Source organism: Micromys minutus, assembly GCF_963924665.1.
Source record: "Micromys minutus genome assembly, chromosome: 31".
NCBI lineage: Eukaryota > Metazoa > Chordata > Mammalia > Rodentia > Muridae > Micromys > Micromys minutus.
The window spans coordinates 13,135,867-13,152,101 of record NC_137966.1 but is presented as its reverse complement, the minus strand read 5'-3'; the positions used below and the strand labels follow the sequence as shown (position 1 = coordinate 13,152,101).

The 16,235-nt window shown below is 48.5% G+C and overlaps 2 protein-coding genes across 2 annotated transcripts in view; both read right to left on the bottom strand.

The window, feature by feature from the left end:
• Positions 1-6,187: 6,187 nt before the first annotated feature.
• Positions 6,188-15,297, bottom strand: BNIP1 (BCL2 interacting protein 1; the record flags this gene model as incomplete). Its single annotated transcript, XM_080942478.1, has 6 exons — positions 6,188-6,784; positions 7,142-7,260; positions 8,305-8,406; positions 9,704-9,795; positions 12,672-12,764; positions 15,160-15,297. 6 exons carry the CDS (start codon positions 15,295-15,297, stop codon positions 6,588-6,590), a joined length of 741 nt encoding a protein of 246 aa, XP_080798604.1. The 3' UTR covers positions 6,188-6,587.
• CREBRF (CREB3 regulatory factor) overlaps positions 15,257-16,235 on the bottom strand; it is a gene marked incomplete at its 3' end in the record, with an annotated part of 53,986 nt that continues 53,007 nt past the window's right edge. Inside the window, exon 9 of the mRNA XM_080942476.1 lies at positions 15,257-15,399. Within this exon, the coding sequence (XP_080798602.1) occupies positions 15,257-15,399 (143 nt within the window). The remainder of the gene's footprint in view (positions 15,400-16,235) is intronic.

Genomic DNA, 16,235 nt, shown 5'->3' with positions numbered 1-16,235 from the left:
AAATTGGGGCACACCTGTTAGGGCCTTTTGTTTAATTAGAAGTGGGAAGATCCAATTTGAATCCGGATCTTTAAGGTGGAAGACCCGCCACTAATCTGGGCCATGTCTTCTGCTGAACATGGAGGGCTTTGCTTGCTTTTGCCTCATTAGTGAGTTCATCCTAAAAACCAGTTGAGACTTCCAGCTTCACAGACTAACAACTTCTGCATTCTTGGACTTCCAATTCATAGGCAGTGTTGTTGGATTAGTAGGTCTATAAAGACCCTCATATATATATGTATATATATATATATATATATATATATATATAGAGAGAGAGAGAGAGAGAGAGAGAGAGAGGTGTTTAGATATAAAGTAAACCCACAGAATAGCAAATTAATGTGACTGAAGTAGTAATAGCCTGTCAGCTGTCATTAAATGATTGATATACATATATATGGATCACATATTTAAATATAGAATATATATGTGTGTGTGGTTTCTATAAGTAGTTTCTCTAGAGAATCCTAATTAATACACCAGGAAGCACCTCTTATGGGTGCCAGGATCCCTTGTTTGAGACCATGACATTGTGGTTGGGAGGACTCTTGTGGGTTTATTTTGGGGGAGTCGTCCCAATCGAGCCTTAGGTGAAAACTGACTGGCTATTTGCTCAGACATCAACCCCTGTTCATTTGCTACCCTGTGGATTCACTTTATCTAGGGACACCCTGCCAGCACTGTCTGTGCGTACACTGGAGAGGCCGAGAGGCCACAAGGCTGGGTGCTGCAGGAGTACCAATCTGGTTCTGAAGGCCAGGAGGAGTCCTAGAGAGCCACTGGGGTGGTGGAGGCAGATGCACTCACCAGCAAGGAGGAAGTTTCCCTCCAGTTTCTTCACATATGAGTGACTCCCAAAAGGCTCTGCCACACTGTATCCCCAGTTCAGTTACTCCTTCTCCAGGAAGTCCCCTCACAGACTCACCCGGCGGTGGCATCTTAGTTGATCCCAGATCCAGGCTTGTTGACAGCCAAAGCTCACCCATCACACCTGGGTAGGTCCTGATTCCTCTCCAACCCTCTCCAATAAAGAAGCATCTTCTTCATTCAAGCACGTTTTACTCAAAATGAGAAAGAGGAATGAAGCCATTTGCTTTTGCTTGGTGGTGACCAGAAGAGTTTCTACACAAGTGACTTAGGAACAGCTGGCATATGATCCTTCTGGGACTTCTGAGGCACTGTTACCATCTAGAGGAGCCCTGGTCACAGACAATGACTATAGCACAGCCCTGGAACACTGAGCACAGTTAGGACTCAAGTCTCCCTGACCAGGCTACCAGGGCCCATTTAAAGAGCCAAGTACACAAACACCACACCCAATGCTGTGGGTCCCTGGGTGACGTGTGTAGCCTGAGCCGTTGGAGGCTGTTAAGATGGTGGTGTGTTAACACCCCCACCCGCCCCAAGCTGTAGCCCTTCATCCCTGACAGCACCACTAAACCCTCTATCTCTTAGATAGCTACAGCTATTTTTATTCTGCCCTTGCTCAAAGCGCAGCTTGGGCAAAGCTGTGAGTAGAAGCCTAGGGAAGACCACCATTGGCTCTGGGGAGAGCACTGTTAACCCAGGAAGGAAAATCATTTATATTGCTATTTTTTAAAAAAAAAATCCTTCAAGCTGGGCATGGCGGCATACATCTTTGATCCCGGCACTCAGGAAAGAGGCAGGAGGATCACTAGCCTGGTCTACAGAGTGAGCATTGGGGCAGCCAGGGCTACACAGAGACACCCTGTCTTGAAAAACTCCCCTACCAATCCTTCTAAAATACCTTTGTTCCTTAAAGCACCTCCAAGTTGAATTCTCTTGCAGAGTCCCCCACTGGGCATTAGAGGTCATCTGCAGCCGGCAATGCAATGGCTCCAGAAAGATTGGTTCAGTAAGCAATGATGCAGTCTTACTTCCTGGCTTGCTACAGCAAGGCTTCAAGAAGATGGGGGGGCAATGATGAAGGAGAACAGGACTGGCCTGCTTCCAGGTTCTCGGGCCACGCTATAAACTAAAATAAAATAGATTGACAGGAGGAAACCACACTTGGTTTTGTATGTGTGCATGAAAATCCTGCAAATTGAGACAGTGAGGGACCTTCCTCCAGCATCTGAGACAGAGGGTGACCTTCCTCCAGCATGAGACAGTGGGTGACCTTCCTCCAGCATCTGAGACAGTGAGGGACCTTCCTCCAGCATCTGAGACAAAGGGTGACCTTCCTCCAGCATCTGAGACAGTGGGTGACCTTCCTCCAGCATCTGAGACAGAGGGTGACCTTCCTCCAGCATCTGAGACAGAGGGTGACCTTCCTCCAGCATCTGAGACAGAGGGTGACCTTCCTCCAGCATCTGAGACAGTGGGTGACCTTCCTCCAGCATCTGAGGGGCACAGGAGCAAAGGGAGGGGACCTGGAATGGATGGTGACTTCTGGTTGTTTGTAGGTAATGCCACTCGGGGAGTCAGGTGTCTGGAGCAGCCCTCTGCCACACGGATATGACCAGTTGTTGTTTTCAATTTAAAAGAAAAAAAAGATTTATTTATTTATTTTATGCGAGCACACTGTTTCTCTTCAGACACACCAGAAGAGGGCCTCGGATCCCATTACAGATGGTTGTGAGCCACTGTGTGGTTGCTGGGAATTGAACTCAGGACCTCTGGAAGAGCAGTCAGTGCTCTTAACTGCGGAGCCATCTCCTCCAGCACATTTAAAAAAAAAAAAGAGTGCCAGCCATAGTAGTACTTGGGAAGCAGAGGCAGGCAAACCTCCAAGTTCAAGACCAGCTTAGAACAAGTTCCGCTAGGACAACACAGACCGTTCTCAAAACAAGCAAGCAAACTTTTAAAAAGATTTATGTGTATAGATGTCTGGCCTGTATTATACATGTGCCTGATGCCCACAGAGGTCAGAAAAGGACTTCAGGTAACTGTGAGGTGCCATGTGGGTTCTAGGAAGTGAAGCCAGGCCTTCTGGAAAAACAACCGAGTCATGTCTCCAGCCCTGAGAAAAGTCTTTCTTGATTATCCTGTTCTGTTCACACAGTCACATTTTGGGATGGCATATCCTTAGCCCTAACAGCCTCAGGAGGAAGTGTGTTGAGGAAGATGGAGCCTGGGGAAGGGTTAGGTGTTTAGCAGGGAGAGGACACAGGGACAGAGACGCCTGTCATCTGAGCTCCTGCTCTGTCCTAAAACTCTGGGACTGTTGATGCTCTTCGTACAGATGACTAAAGCTGTGGGTACATGGACCTCAGCTCTGAGAGACTGTGCAGGGTACAAGGAAACACCCTGGGGGGGGGGGGGAAGGCTGACAGCGGTGAGGGAAATAAACCAAGATGATGTGCCACCTGAGAGCTGGTTAGGCTCCCCAGATCTGCTGGGTGGCCGACCCCTCTTCTATCAGCGGACTCCCCCCCCCATCCATATGCAGCTCTGCCTGGCAGGAAACTTAGCATGTAGACCAGGCTGGCCGTCCTCTGCTTCCTGAGTGCTAGGATTAAAGGTGTGTGCTACCACACCCGGCCCTGACCATACTTAATACTGCAAAGCTGCCCTTTCTCCTCCACACAGACGCTCCACAGGGATCCACTTTCCCCTGTGCTCGGGGGCCTCAAAGCTCTGTGTGCTCAGGGTTCTTGCTTGGCATCCTAAGTACTGTGGGTGCTAGAGAAGTTCTCTCACACTATCCAGTCTATACGATATACATTTTCCTTCTTTAAATGTAAAGTCGGTTGACTCTGCACATGGGGAACCCAAGGGTACAGGAAGCCCGCTGCATTTTCTGACAGAAGGTGGACATATTCAGCATGTATATCATTTATCATGTTTACCTTTGCCCACATGCTGCAGTTCCATGACACATGATGGCACACAGTAGGAGCTCAGCAAAATGCCTCTGGAGTGAAAAGTCCTTTGAAGGATGCTCCGGATTTGTAACTCCGTTATCATCGGCCAATCAGGATGTAGTGTATGAGTTTGCCTCGTTGTTTAATCAAATGCTAAAGGAACTTATGGATCTTACCCCACCCGAAACACAGAGTTTAGCTCTCTGTAGTTAGTTGTCCTTTTTTTTACACACACACACACACTCACACACACACACACACACACAGACACACACACACAGACACACTCACACACACACAGACACACACAGACACACTCACACACACACACACACACAGACACACACACACACACACACACAGACACACACACACACACCCTTTTAAGGTAACCTTTAGAGCATTTCAGCCACTGGAGATGGCTCTACTCCTTCAAGAATGCATCAGTGTGGACACTGCCCCCTCATGGCCGCTTTCTGCACAGCTCACCCGGTGAGGAAGTCAAATCAGACTCTAGTTTCAGGAGGCAAGTAGAGAGAGGGCCAAAGGGACACTTTTAGGGAGCACAGAGCCCACGCATTTCCATAGCATGAGAATGTTGACATTTAGTGGGGAGAGTAGAGAGAAATGTCAAGACAAGAACAATCCCTGCTGGGGAACCCGACCTGCCACACTTGCAGCTGGAACCTGAGCGTGTGGGAGCGTCCCGTCGCTGCTGCACACTCAGACTAACTGCAATTTGCGTGTAAAATTTGTACCTCCAAGTGCCTCTGGAGATCAAGAATTGTTTAAGAAGTGTGTGTGTGTGTGTGTGTGCACGCACAAGCGCGCGTGTGTTAAGTCCCCCTTTATATACCTTATCTGTGGCTTTGCTCTTCATGGATTTAGCTATCTATGGTCAACCACAGAGAAAAATATAAAATGTTTGAAAATTCCCAAACTGAACAGCTCATGGGTTTTTAGTCACACACCATCTTTACAGAAATCTCACGTTGTTCTGCTCCACACAGCACGTGATGGGACCGTCGACTTGGGCGTGCCCAGGGCACGCTCTCTGTATGTGCAACCCACCATTACGTCATTGGGAGCTTCCCCAGTCTGCAGACTGACTGCTCAGTGTGAGTGTGTGGGTTTCTGTACAACTGGGCCAGGAGTTTCCACCACCCACCGTGACACACACACACTTACAATGTACTCAGTAAATTAGTCTGATATATGCAGCCAAACAGCACATACTTGGTCCCAGGATGACCTGTCCCTTCATAACAAAGGCTCTGACTCTTGACATCCCCTACCCCTGCCACTTCCCGTTCCCCCTTCGTTCACACCAGCCGTTCGGACTCCGACTCCCACTGTGTGGCCCACTGTGTGGATGGGGAAAATGTCTGCAACGCTAGGTAAATTGCTGAGGTCCGTGAGTCTGAACAGTTCCAGTTCCAGGCCTGTCACCTTCCAGTCTACCCCCCAGGCCCTCCAGTGGTGTGAACAGGCGATGTACTTCAGGAGCAGTGCCAGCCAGACTGACAGCACGGGGGACACTGGCACCTCTGGGGCTGACCTAGCTGGGGCCTGCACCTGGGGTATGGACAGAACTGGCTTCTCGCTCTGTTTTGCTTAGTCTGGACCAGAGAGAAGGGAGTCAGAGTTCCTCAGACATGTCAATGTCCCAGGCCCTGCCAGGCTGCTGGGAGAAAGGCCCATCTTGGCACCTAGATGCTGGTGTGGGCTGTTCCAGTGGTGGCTCTGTGTGGTCCCTTCCACTAACGCCTCTCTTCTGTTGCTGCTGGAGAGAGTGTCAGCTTTACATGCTTGTGTGATGTCTGGTGAGGTCTGGGAATCAGCCTGTGGCCGCGGCTCCATTCTTTACCTTTCTCCGTGTGTATGCAGGGACCCAGCACACGCCACAGCCACACAACTCCCTGGAGCTGGTTTTCTCCTTCCACTGGTGGGTCAGAGGGACTCAGGGTGTCACACTTATTGGCAGGTACTGTGACAACTAAACCATCCCACGCACCCTTAATAAATAAAAGCCAGTATGGGCATGAGAGCTTGCCTTACATATAGAAGAGCACTGTGTGTCTGCCTGGGGCCAGCAGGGCACCAGGTCCCTGGAGCTGGAGTTAGAGGTGGGTGTGAACCACCATGTGGGTGCTGAGAATAGAACCCTGGTCTTTTTAAAAGAGCAGCAAATGTTCTTAACATCTGAGCCCACCCTTTGCCCCAGTACCTCCTTGTCGAGTGAGTAATCTAACTTCATGTCCTAGGAATCAGAACGTGAGGAGGCATACACAACCCCAGAGATCTCTTCTAATACTAAGCAGTTACCATTCTATTAAATAAATCGGGTTTATTCGGGGAACAACCACGAGCTGCCGTCATCTTCCCTCCCATGGGCCTCTCCTCTCCCCTCCACCAGACCCAGAACTCATGCCTCTGGACGCAGCGAGAGGTGCGTTGAGTCCTGGAGTTGAAGTGTTCTGTGCAGCAGCTGCAGTGCTTGGGAGCTGGGTGGGTGTGGAGCGCCCCATCCTGAAGGGCCTGCTCTCCTCCATTCCACACACCCTTTCCAAGCCCTCTGAGGAAACCGGGCTGCTGTGTTTCCTCTGTTGGATTCTCTGAGCACCCAAGAGAGCGGGGAAGCCCAGTTTGGCAGTCCGGCCAGTCCTCGGGAGCCCCGGGACCTGAAGCAGGAGTGCACAGGCCAAAGCCGGCAGCTCTCGCTTACAAAAATGGAAAGAGGCGCTTCTTCACAATATAGAGGACTGTGGCAAGGAACAGGGCCAGGGCGAGGAAGATGAGAAGCTTGTCAGTCAGTTCTCGGCGGTTGTACTTTGTGATGAGCTTCCGGCCCAACTGGATGGTTCCTGACATGGACTTGAACTCTTCGTTTGCATCCAGGAGAGTCCGTGAGGAGCTGACTGCAACAGGAGAGGAAGGAGCCTGAGCCAGACACTTCCTGGGTAATAAAGACCAGTGTGCATGTGCGTGTGTGTGCGTGTGTGTGTGTGTGTGTGTGTGTGTGTGTGGGTATGTGTGGCCAGAGAGGCCAGCCGGTTCTGCCTGCAGAGGAGCCTAGCAATGCGTCCTCTGGGAGGCACTGCTGGTGCACAGAGTGTCTGGCACAGCTGCACAGCTGGAAGAGGAGGAGCAGAACAGCTCCCTGACAGGAGCATGCTGTCTCGCCACCTCCTAAGAAACTTGGGAAGCTTCGGGTGGGGAGAGCTAGGAAACTGCAGAGGTGCCAGGGCATGTCTCTAGAACAGCTTCCTCCTTACCTAGAGTCTGCACTGCCTCCTCGCTCTGTTGCACCTGCTGTGACATCATCCTGCTGATCCCCATGAGACTCTCTGTGATGGTGCTGGACGTCTGGGCCAAACTCTCTTTGGTAGTTTTCCTGCAAGTGCAGAGGAAGGAGCGATAGCAACAGAAGCCTGGCTTGTGAAATGTCCCACTTTTAACCTGTCACACCAGTGCTTTTCTCCATGTGCTCTGAGAGGGGACCTCAGAGTGTCGCTCAGGCTGGCCTAGAAGGCAGAATGTCCCCACCTCAGCCAACCCCAAGTGCTAGGATGACAGATGTGTGCTAACACAGCCAGCAAGCACACATTTATTTCCTTCTTTCCTTCCTTGTTTTTTTGTTTGTGTAGACTTGATTTCTCTGTGTAGAGACCAGGCTGGCCTCAAACTCATAGAGATCCATCTGTCTCTGCCTCCCAAGTGCTGGGCTTAAATGTTTGCATGATCACTGGCCTGCTTGCGTGTTTCTAAAACATGTGATCAAAGATGCATGCTGAGCCCATATTCTTGAGGCCTCATAGGGAGAACAGAAACCACGTTGCTGTCTGTAAAGCAACTTGCACAGAGACTCGGAAATGTCCGATCACTCCCTGAGAACTTCTTCAAATGAACCAGACAAAGACCTGCCTTGATGCATCTCATATAATACTGAAAAGGCAGACACACCAACGGGACTGGTTAGAAACACAAACACTGCTCATTCGTGATTAAAATAAGTCTTTTAAAACCTATCAGGGAGGAATGGGATGGGCGAACTGAGAAGGGTCGGTGGTAGAGCATCTGGGCCTCATGCATTACTACAAAAGCCAAAACCAAAACCAAAACCAACCAACCAAGCAAACAAAAAACCCAAACCAAATTTAGTCTGGGCTGGGAACGTAACTTGGCAGGTAGATGCTTGCCTCCTATGCACGAAGCCCTTGGTTAGATCTCCAGAAGTGCACAAACTCGGTGTGGTGGTACACACCTGTAAGACCACAATAAGTGTGAGACCAGACTGGGGTGTGTGAAACCCAGTATCAAACCAGAAAGAAAAAAAAAAAAAAACTTATACAATAACAAAGTACAAACGTTAGGAAAACAAAAGGCTGCCTCTGGTGGCACTGAGATGTCAGAGCCCAGAAGGGCAGATGGGTGATACCTTTGCCTTAAGGAGTCTCCTCCTTGCAGAAGTTCAGCTTTCTCCAGGTTGTCGATGGCAAGCTTGCAGGTAAGATTGGCTTTCCGCCATGAGGTCTGGTTGCTGGAAGAGAAAGGGTCACGTGTGAGGTCCTGGTGGCTCCACCAGGCTGCTCTGTCTAACCAGTTCATCCTCCCTGGTGCAACCCAGAGTTCAACCTCACCTCCTACCACTTCCTCTCCTTGGTAACTGCTTTTGCACAGGTCCTAACATCTTTTGGTCTCTGGAAAATATCTCTAAAACGTTCTGTTGATATCCCTCTCCTGCTTGGCTCTAAGGAGACCAGAGTCATGGCACTCTGCTGGACACGAGCCCACAGTGGCTTTACTGCCTGAGAGTGTCTGGGTGTCGTCCTTGAAAACCGTGGCTTAGCATCCCCTCTACCCCTAGTACCCAGGCCACCATTTCTCCTGTAGGGCCTGCTAGAGTGGTCAAAGCCACAAGCACCAATATCCTTCAACATTCCTCCAGCTTTGCTACTTTTTGCCTATTTGACATCAAGCACAGGTACAACAAACGTTACAGGGTGCCCTGACTGGAGGGATGTATTCACGCCCTTCCCATGCTCCTTTGCAAGCGACTGGAACGTAAGCAGCACTGGAGACAAGCAGGCTTCAGTGACAAATGAAAAAAGGCAACTGTGTCCCTCTGAGATTCAAACCCATGCTCTGGAACTCTCACACAGCCAGCTCAAGCCTGCTAAGCCCTGGACACACACACTACTAGAACAGAGCACTTAATAGGGTGACTTTTTTTAAAAAAAAAAGACGTTTTAAAAAATTCTATGCTTGGGGTGGGTGATGTAAGCCACAGTGCACCCAGTGCATTTGTGGAAGTCAGAGGACAGTCCTGTGGAGTCAACTTGCCCCTTCAGCCCTGGCTGTCCTGGAACTCACAGAGATCCTCCTGCCTCTGCCTTCCGAGTGCTGGGCAGATCACTCAGATGGAAAATTTCAGAGGGCTCTCGGAAGCCTGCACAGCCAGGACCATGGGGATGGCTCAGAGGGTGGAGGTGCTGTACGGGTCTCATGAGCCGAGTCCCACCTCACAGCTCATCAAGTGGCAGGAGAGAACACCACACGCACCTCCTGCAAACTGTAAAACTCCTTAAACAAACACAGTGCCATTCAAGGGTAACTGTGCAAACGTGAGCACTGTAAACACGCACAGCTCCGACCGTCCGTGCAGACTCTACTTAACCCCTCTCCTACGTCTGAGACTTCAGCTCTAGAGAACTTGTGGCCTGTGTGTTCACCACGTCACCGTATCACCATGAAGCCAGGCTTAGCAGACAAATGCATGTGCAAGTCCCGCAGTCAGCAGGCGACGCAGCAGGGTGGCTGTGGGAGGCCCTGCGTACCTGAGCATCTGCTTTTTGTGGTTCTCCACTTCCTGAAGTAGAAGCTGCTTCTCTGACTCCTTGTCTTGCTCCCTCGCTGACTGCTCAAGTTCCTTGGAGGGGAAACAGCTGTTAGCCAGGACGAGAACCCAAGAGCACGCCTGTTTCTAGCAGAGGCACACAGCAGCCGAAGCACCCTTTACGGCAGACACTTGGGAGTAGGAGGGAGCATGCCCCCAAAAAATCAAATATCCTTTTAAACATACAGGCGAGTCTGTAAGAAAGAAAAAGGAATCTGGCGGCCCAAAGGTGAGCAGGAAACTGGGTGCTGGGGTGGTCAGCTCTAGCATGGCTACCCTGGCTAGAGCAGGGGTTGCCACTCCTACAACCTTGAGCCAGCAGAAATAAAGGAAGAAGAAAAGATCAAACAAGAACCCACTATCCCAATGCAATGCCAGGAGGACAGCACACTATTCCGAACGCTGTCCACTTCTGTACTTTACTCCAACAGAGCTTTGGGGGTTTGAGCTCATATGTGAATATAACATGGAAGCCTAAGGCTGGGCTGACGCTGTACCAGAAGCATCACAACCCCAGGACCCACAGACAGTCTTAGGATGCCCAGCAGAGCAAAAACACAGACACATTTCTGGTTTACTATTTGGTTGGCGGGATGGAAGCGGGTGCCCTACAGACTTTGGACAGAGAGATTTCTCTTTCCTGCGTGGTTTGAGAACTGAGTGGAAGCAAAAATAACACAAGCAGTGTCCCCAGACTGGGAGATGTGCCCTGGTCTGGCCAGGATGCAGGGACTCCAGAGAGGTGTGCAGAAGACGAATGCCCATGATCCCCAAATAACTAAGCACCAAGGGAAGGGGCTACCATTAGCAAAGGACAGCAGACATGACCAGCAGCACTGGTTCTAAGAACTCCAAAATAATGGAGCAATTGCCACTGTAAAGATGCCACAGAGCTAAAACATCCACATATTAGCTTATTCAGATAACAACCTACTTATCCCTGTACAAATCTGCATATGCTGGTTTGGGACAAGCATGCGTACCTATGTCATCTGAACAGCTCAGAACTTACATTCAGGTTCATGCCCTACAAATATTGTTAAGAGCAGAAAAAAGAAAACCTGACTGTGAAGTGGGGGGGAAAAAACTGTGTGACTGGGTGTTCACACCTTTAATCCCACTGTTCGAGGCAGAGGCAGTTGGATCTCTTTGAGTTTGAGGCCAGCCTGGTCTACAGAGTGAGTTTCAGGACAACCAGAGATACATGATGAGACCCTGTCTCAGAAAAAGAAAAAAAAAGCACAAATTTCACCAGTTATTTGCCGTAATCTTTGTTTTGACTCCGCCCCATCTCCTACAATGCCAGCACTGCACAGAGAGTGTGTGTTCTAGTCTTTCCTACGCTGCTCTCTTCTGCCTGGCAGTGGGTCACCGAGAGAAAGAAGGGAGACAGAAGGAAGGAGAAAGGTGCGGTCTCCTTAGAAAAGGCTGCTTGGCAGTTGTCAGAGAATCCAGTGTCTCTGGAGAAATGGAAAGTGTACTACTGCTGAATTCCAGCTGAAGAAACACAAACGCAAAGATGGATGTTTACACAGCCCTGCTATATAGGGAACAGCTCAATTCTGTGAGGGGCCAGTTCTCTATCAGCATGCAGCCTTGCTGACATACAAAAGGCATTTACCTCAGTGGTTTTTTGTTTTTTTGTTTTTTGTTTTTTTGTCTTCAGGTCTAGACAGCATGCAAATGCTGAGGAAACGCAGATGAGAGCTGGGATCCCATTCACTGGCCTGTCACCCTGCTAGATGCCAGCAATACATTTATGCTGAAGGAGAGGCTGGAGCCAGGGGCAAAACCATGACAAACATGTAAATCTATGGCAAGGATATTTCCTTAGACCCAGGGAAGGAAATAAACACCAGGTAGGCACGCAGGAACGTAGGCAGCAGTAGTGGATAGAGTTGCAGGGTTTGAAGAAAGGCATTTTAAGAAAACAAATTAGCTATGAGAATCAAAACAGGCAAACAGTCCAAATGAATACCCATTAGTAGAAAACACTACAGCTGTAGAAACAGGCTGGTAGGTTCAGGTGGAGGTCCCCCAACATGGTTAGGCTACAGCATGTCCACTACCACAGGGGGATGATATCAGCAAAATAAACAGATCAGAGTAGTTACCTATTGGGAGGAGGGGTGTTGAGGAAAAATAAAAAACATCACCAAGACACATAATGGAGGCCAATGGCTGTGAACCCACACGTCCGCTCATATAAACATAACGCACAGGAAGCAAGATGCTTTTAAAAGTCTGATGAAGGAAGTAATAACAGAGATGGAAACCTAGATACAGTGACAGTGCTGAAATTCTGAAGTCACCGGAGATAGAAACCTAGATACAGTGCTGAAATTCTGAAGTCACCAAAGGCAGAAGCACTGTCTAAGCTCTCCAGCTCTGGAAGAGGCTGCCTTTATCTGCTAAGGGAACAGTATTTGTTGAAGGAGAGTTTGGGGATAATGTCACTTAACACATGCAGCAAAGCCGGGTGGTTCTAGACCCACCCTGTGATGGGCAGACACGTAGCATTCATCCCTGGGTACAGCAGTGGGAAGGCTCTGCTAGTCACACGGTTCCTTCTAACTCTCGTGTTTTGAGACAGCACACGCAGCATAGTGAAAGGCAGGTATGGAAAAGAGCACAAGATGAAGGAGGTGGCTCCAGAGACTGGGAGGAGGCTACTGTACAGATCGGCACCGGAAACACCAAGGAAACTCTGCTGGCAATGGCCTCAAGCAGGGAACGAGGGTGTAGGCTCCAAACTGTTAGCCCAGTCCCCCCACTGTCACAATGTTCCCTACTCTCTGCAGGTGGCATGTGTAGGACCTGGTCAACTCTCAAGCAAACGTTCTTCTAGGCCAGAGCTCCCACCCCTGCCACCCACCCTTAGCTAACAGTGGTTCTTCAGCCTCACGTACCTGGATCCTGTGTTTTAACTGTTGAAACTTTTCTTTCACCTTAGTATTCAGTTCAGTAAGCTCGCTTAAGGGTCCGGAACAATCTCGAATATCCTGGAAGACAATGGAGAGATGAGGGGCCTTTCTCCCGTCAATGAAGTGAAGAGCCCTCACTGGCGCAGTGAGAAAGCTGATTCAGCCCGCTGCTAAGGTTGCCCAAGCTCCCTTGCTACCTCATCCCAATCAGCGCTCTTCTCCTCCACACAAAAGCAAAACCATCACATTCAGTTCCCTCGTCCCTCTTAAGATTAACATGAGCCTAGTATGAAAAAGCAGACTGAATGTATAGGTCAGTGGTACAGCACTTGCAGAGCATGCTCCGGGCCCTGGCTTTCAGCTGCAGCAAAACATGCATGTATATACACACACACACAAATACACGCACACATGCACAGATACATACACACAAATACATGCACACAACACAGATACATACACATAAATACACACACACAGACAGATACATACACAAATGCACTCACACACTCACACATGTGAAGGCATATACTCCATATGTATTGTATGTGTGTAGATAAATAAATATGTAAACCTCAACCTTGACTTAGAAGTTTAACAAAGTGCTAGTCACTAGGAAAAGCTTAATCAGCTTCCATGTTCAACAAAAAATGGACACCTATAAACTACTATAACTTCAGATCCTTCCAACTCTAACATCCTGATGCCTGAATCCCTGATAACATGTAACAAAATTAACTTAGTCTGATTCTACAAAGCATCTGTTGCAAGTCAGAATGTCTAAAGATGGACTGAGAATTTGCTTCTGAAAAGAAAGTCAGAATTATGAGCGCCAAGTTTTAGAGCATGCTCTTGACTTAGGTTACATATATGCAAACCCTGGTTATAGCAATGTATTAGTGCCATCTTGGAAAAGTTAAGTTCCCTGTGCCTCCATTTCTTCACCTTACCCTCCTCAAGATCATATTTCTCTGCGTAGAACACTCAACAGAATAGCTGGAACGCCATAAGATTAAAATGTATGGGGCTATGCTTACTCAATAATAACCGTAAGAACCTAAAACACATAGGTCACAAGAGACCTAGATAACAAAAAATTTTATGCTAATATAAAGTATTACAATATTATTATATAATTTCATATTATGAGCTATAGTATGAAAACACAACTCTTCAAATTTTTGGATGTAATTTTTTTTTTTTTGAAGACAGATACTCTATGTAGAACAGGTTGGCCTCAAATGCATGATGATCCTGTCTATGCCTCTCAAGTGCTAGAGCCACCACACTAGCAACTTTGTTTTATGTATGTCTACGTATTTATAGATGCATGCTGAGGACTGAAACCAGAGCCTTGCACATGGCTAAACTGTAACTCTACACTGAGCTAAATTTACCCCCAGCCTCTGGTAATCACACTGGTATAAACCCAATCATGTTTGTTTTTCTAGAAGTGGCCTTTATATACATACATATATATATGTATATATGTATATATATATATATACATATATATATATACACACACACACACATCTTTGGAGTGAAGTGTGGGAGATGTAAAGTTTGCAGCGTTTTTTTCTCTTGTTCTCTAGCTTACTCACGAAATCACACTTCCTCACAGCACAGGAGAAACTGTTAATGTGATACAGTGTACATCTGGCTTAGCAGGGAACACTACTCCTCACCCTCCTTTTTACAGGGGCTTGAAAAGCAAAGCGCACCCCAGCAGCCAGGCACAACCCATTTATGCAGCACCGGGGATGGAACCCAGCGATACCCAAGTCTTGACCAGCAGAGCTGCATCCACATTTGCTGTCACAGCTTGTATTCTGAGCCGGTTGGGTTCTTTTTTCCAAACTCTGGAGCCATTTCTACATTCCCTGTTTTTGCCTGTGTTCGATATCTTGCGCTACTGTCTCCTACTTGCACCTGCTTCCAGATAAGCGCCTCACTTTACGGTTTCTTCAATCGGATAGGGAAGCTCTAAAATGCCTTTCCTAGGCTGGCTTTCCCCATCCAGGTCCTAGTACTGGCACTACCTGCCTTCTGACCCAGAACTTAGCACAATATTTGATTTCTTCATTCAGAAAACTACAACCCTGTCCCGGGTTAAGTTAGCTTTGGCCAGAACTCCCGGGCCAAGTGGCCTTGGGTGCCCTCTGGCCCCCAACTCAGGGAAGTGGGCGTGGGAGATGGGGGCGGGCGGAGCTACATCCCAGACTGCGGGTGGGCGGGCTAGTCCAGGACCACTGCAGTCCAAGGGACGGGAGCGGCGTGTTTTGGTACGCCAGTCTCCACAGAGGTGGGCAAACCAACAGTTTGCAAAAGAAAAACGCTGAAGGTCAGTGATCTCGGGGAACCGACCGAATGGTGCTGGAGGAGCCGTCATGGGAAGCTGGACCGGGCGTGAATGTTCTAGAGAATGCTAAGGCAGCCATCGAGAGCCGAACAGAAGCCTAATAATATGTACCTGGATAAGCGCCTTCACCTCCAGGTCGAATTTGACAATTTCTTGGTTGCAGATCCGGACGTGGACATCCTGGGGAACCGCCATGTTGGAAACGCGGCTACGGCGAGCGGCGGCAGCCAAGCTTGAGCGCGTTCGCATGGCGCCGCGGGAGACTCGGCGTGGAGCAAACCAGGTCGCCAGCCCAGACCTGGAACTTTGCTTGACATGTAGAACACGCACAACTTCTCTGGTCTGCTCCTACTAAACGGAAAAATGAAGTGTGATTATAAAGAACCATTAGGGTTGGGGTGGAGGGAGGGGGAAGGTTACAACTCAGAATGATGAGCTGGCATACCACATGGCCTTCAGTTTTGTTCATAGTACTAGAGAAACAACACCCCACCCCCACTCCTTCCCCCGCTAAACAGTGTGCACTTTCACTGTTCAGAGACCAGCTATACTAGTGATCTTTTTGGATAGGAAAAAGAGGGCCAATTAGGATGTCACCAAAGTTGCTTTTTTTTTTTAATTTAAATTTTAAAACGATATTTCTACAGTAAGTATGAATTATGGAGTAAGACAAAATTTGTAAAGATGCAGAATTAAATACAGGTCACTGGGGCACCTCCATTAGTACAACCATGATATACAGAACCCACATTGCCTTCCTCACACATTTCTATGGCTCTGGTTCTGCCCTTTGTGTAGAATTGAATTCCAAGTATCTCGGAGTAATTCCGATTGTGTGATGTAGTTTTGGTAGAAACAATGTCAGTGCTTTTTAAAAATATTATTTCTTAGTAAGTCCTCAACACATTGGCCACTTTCCTTTTCCCTACCCTCCTGGATTCTCCAGGCTCTGTAGTCTTGGATGTGGGGTTCCCTCTTTTTAAAGTGTGTGCGTGTGTGTGTTTTTTTTTAACTGCACACACAGCCAGTCTCCACAGTCGCCTTTTTGTTCCAAAGGACCTGTACCACCCACTTCCTGAAAGATGCTCAATAGCTCACAGCAAGTAACTGGGAGGCTTGCAGTCAGTGACCCCCTGCTCTGGTTTCTAGGAGGGATCTCATCATCAGCATCACTCCTAAGTCTGGAG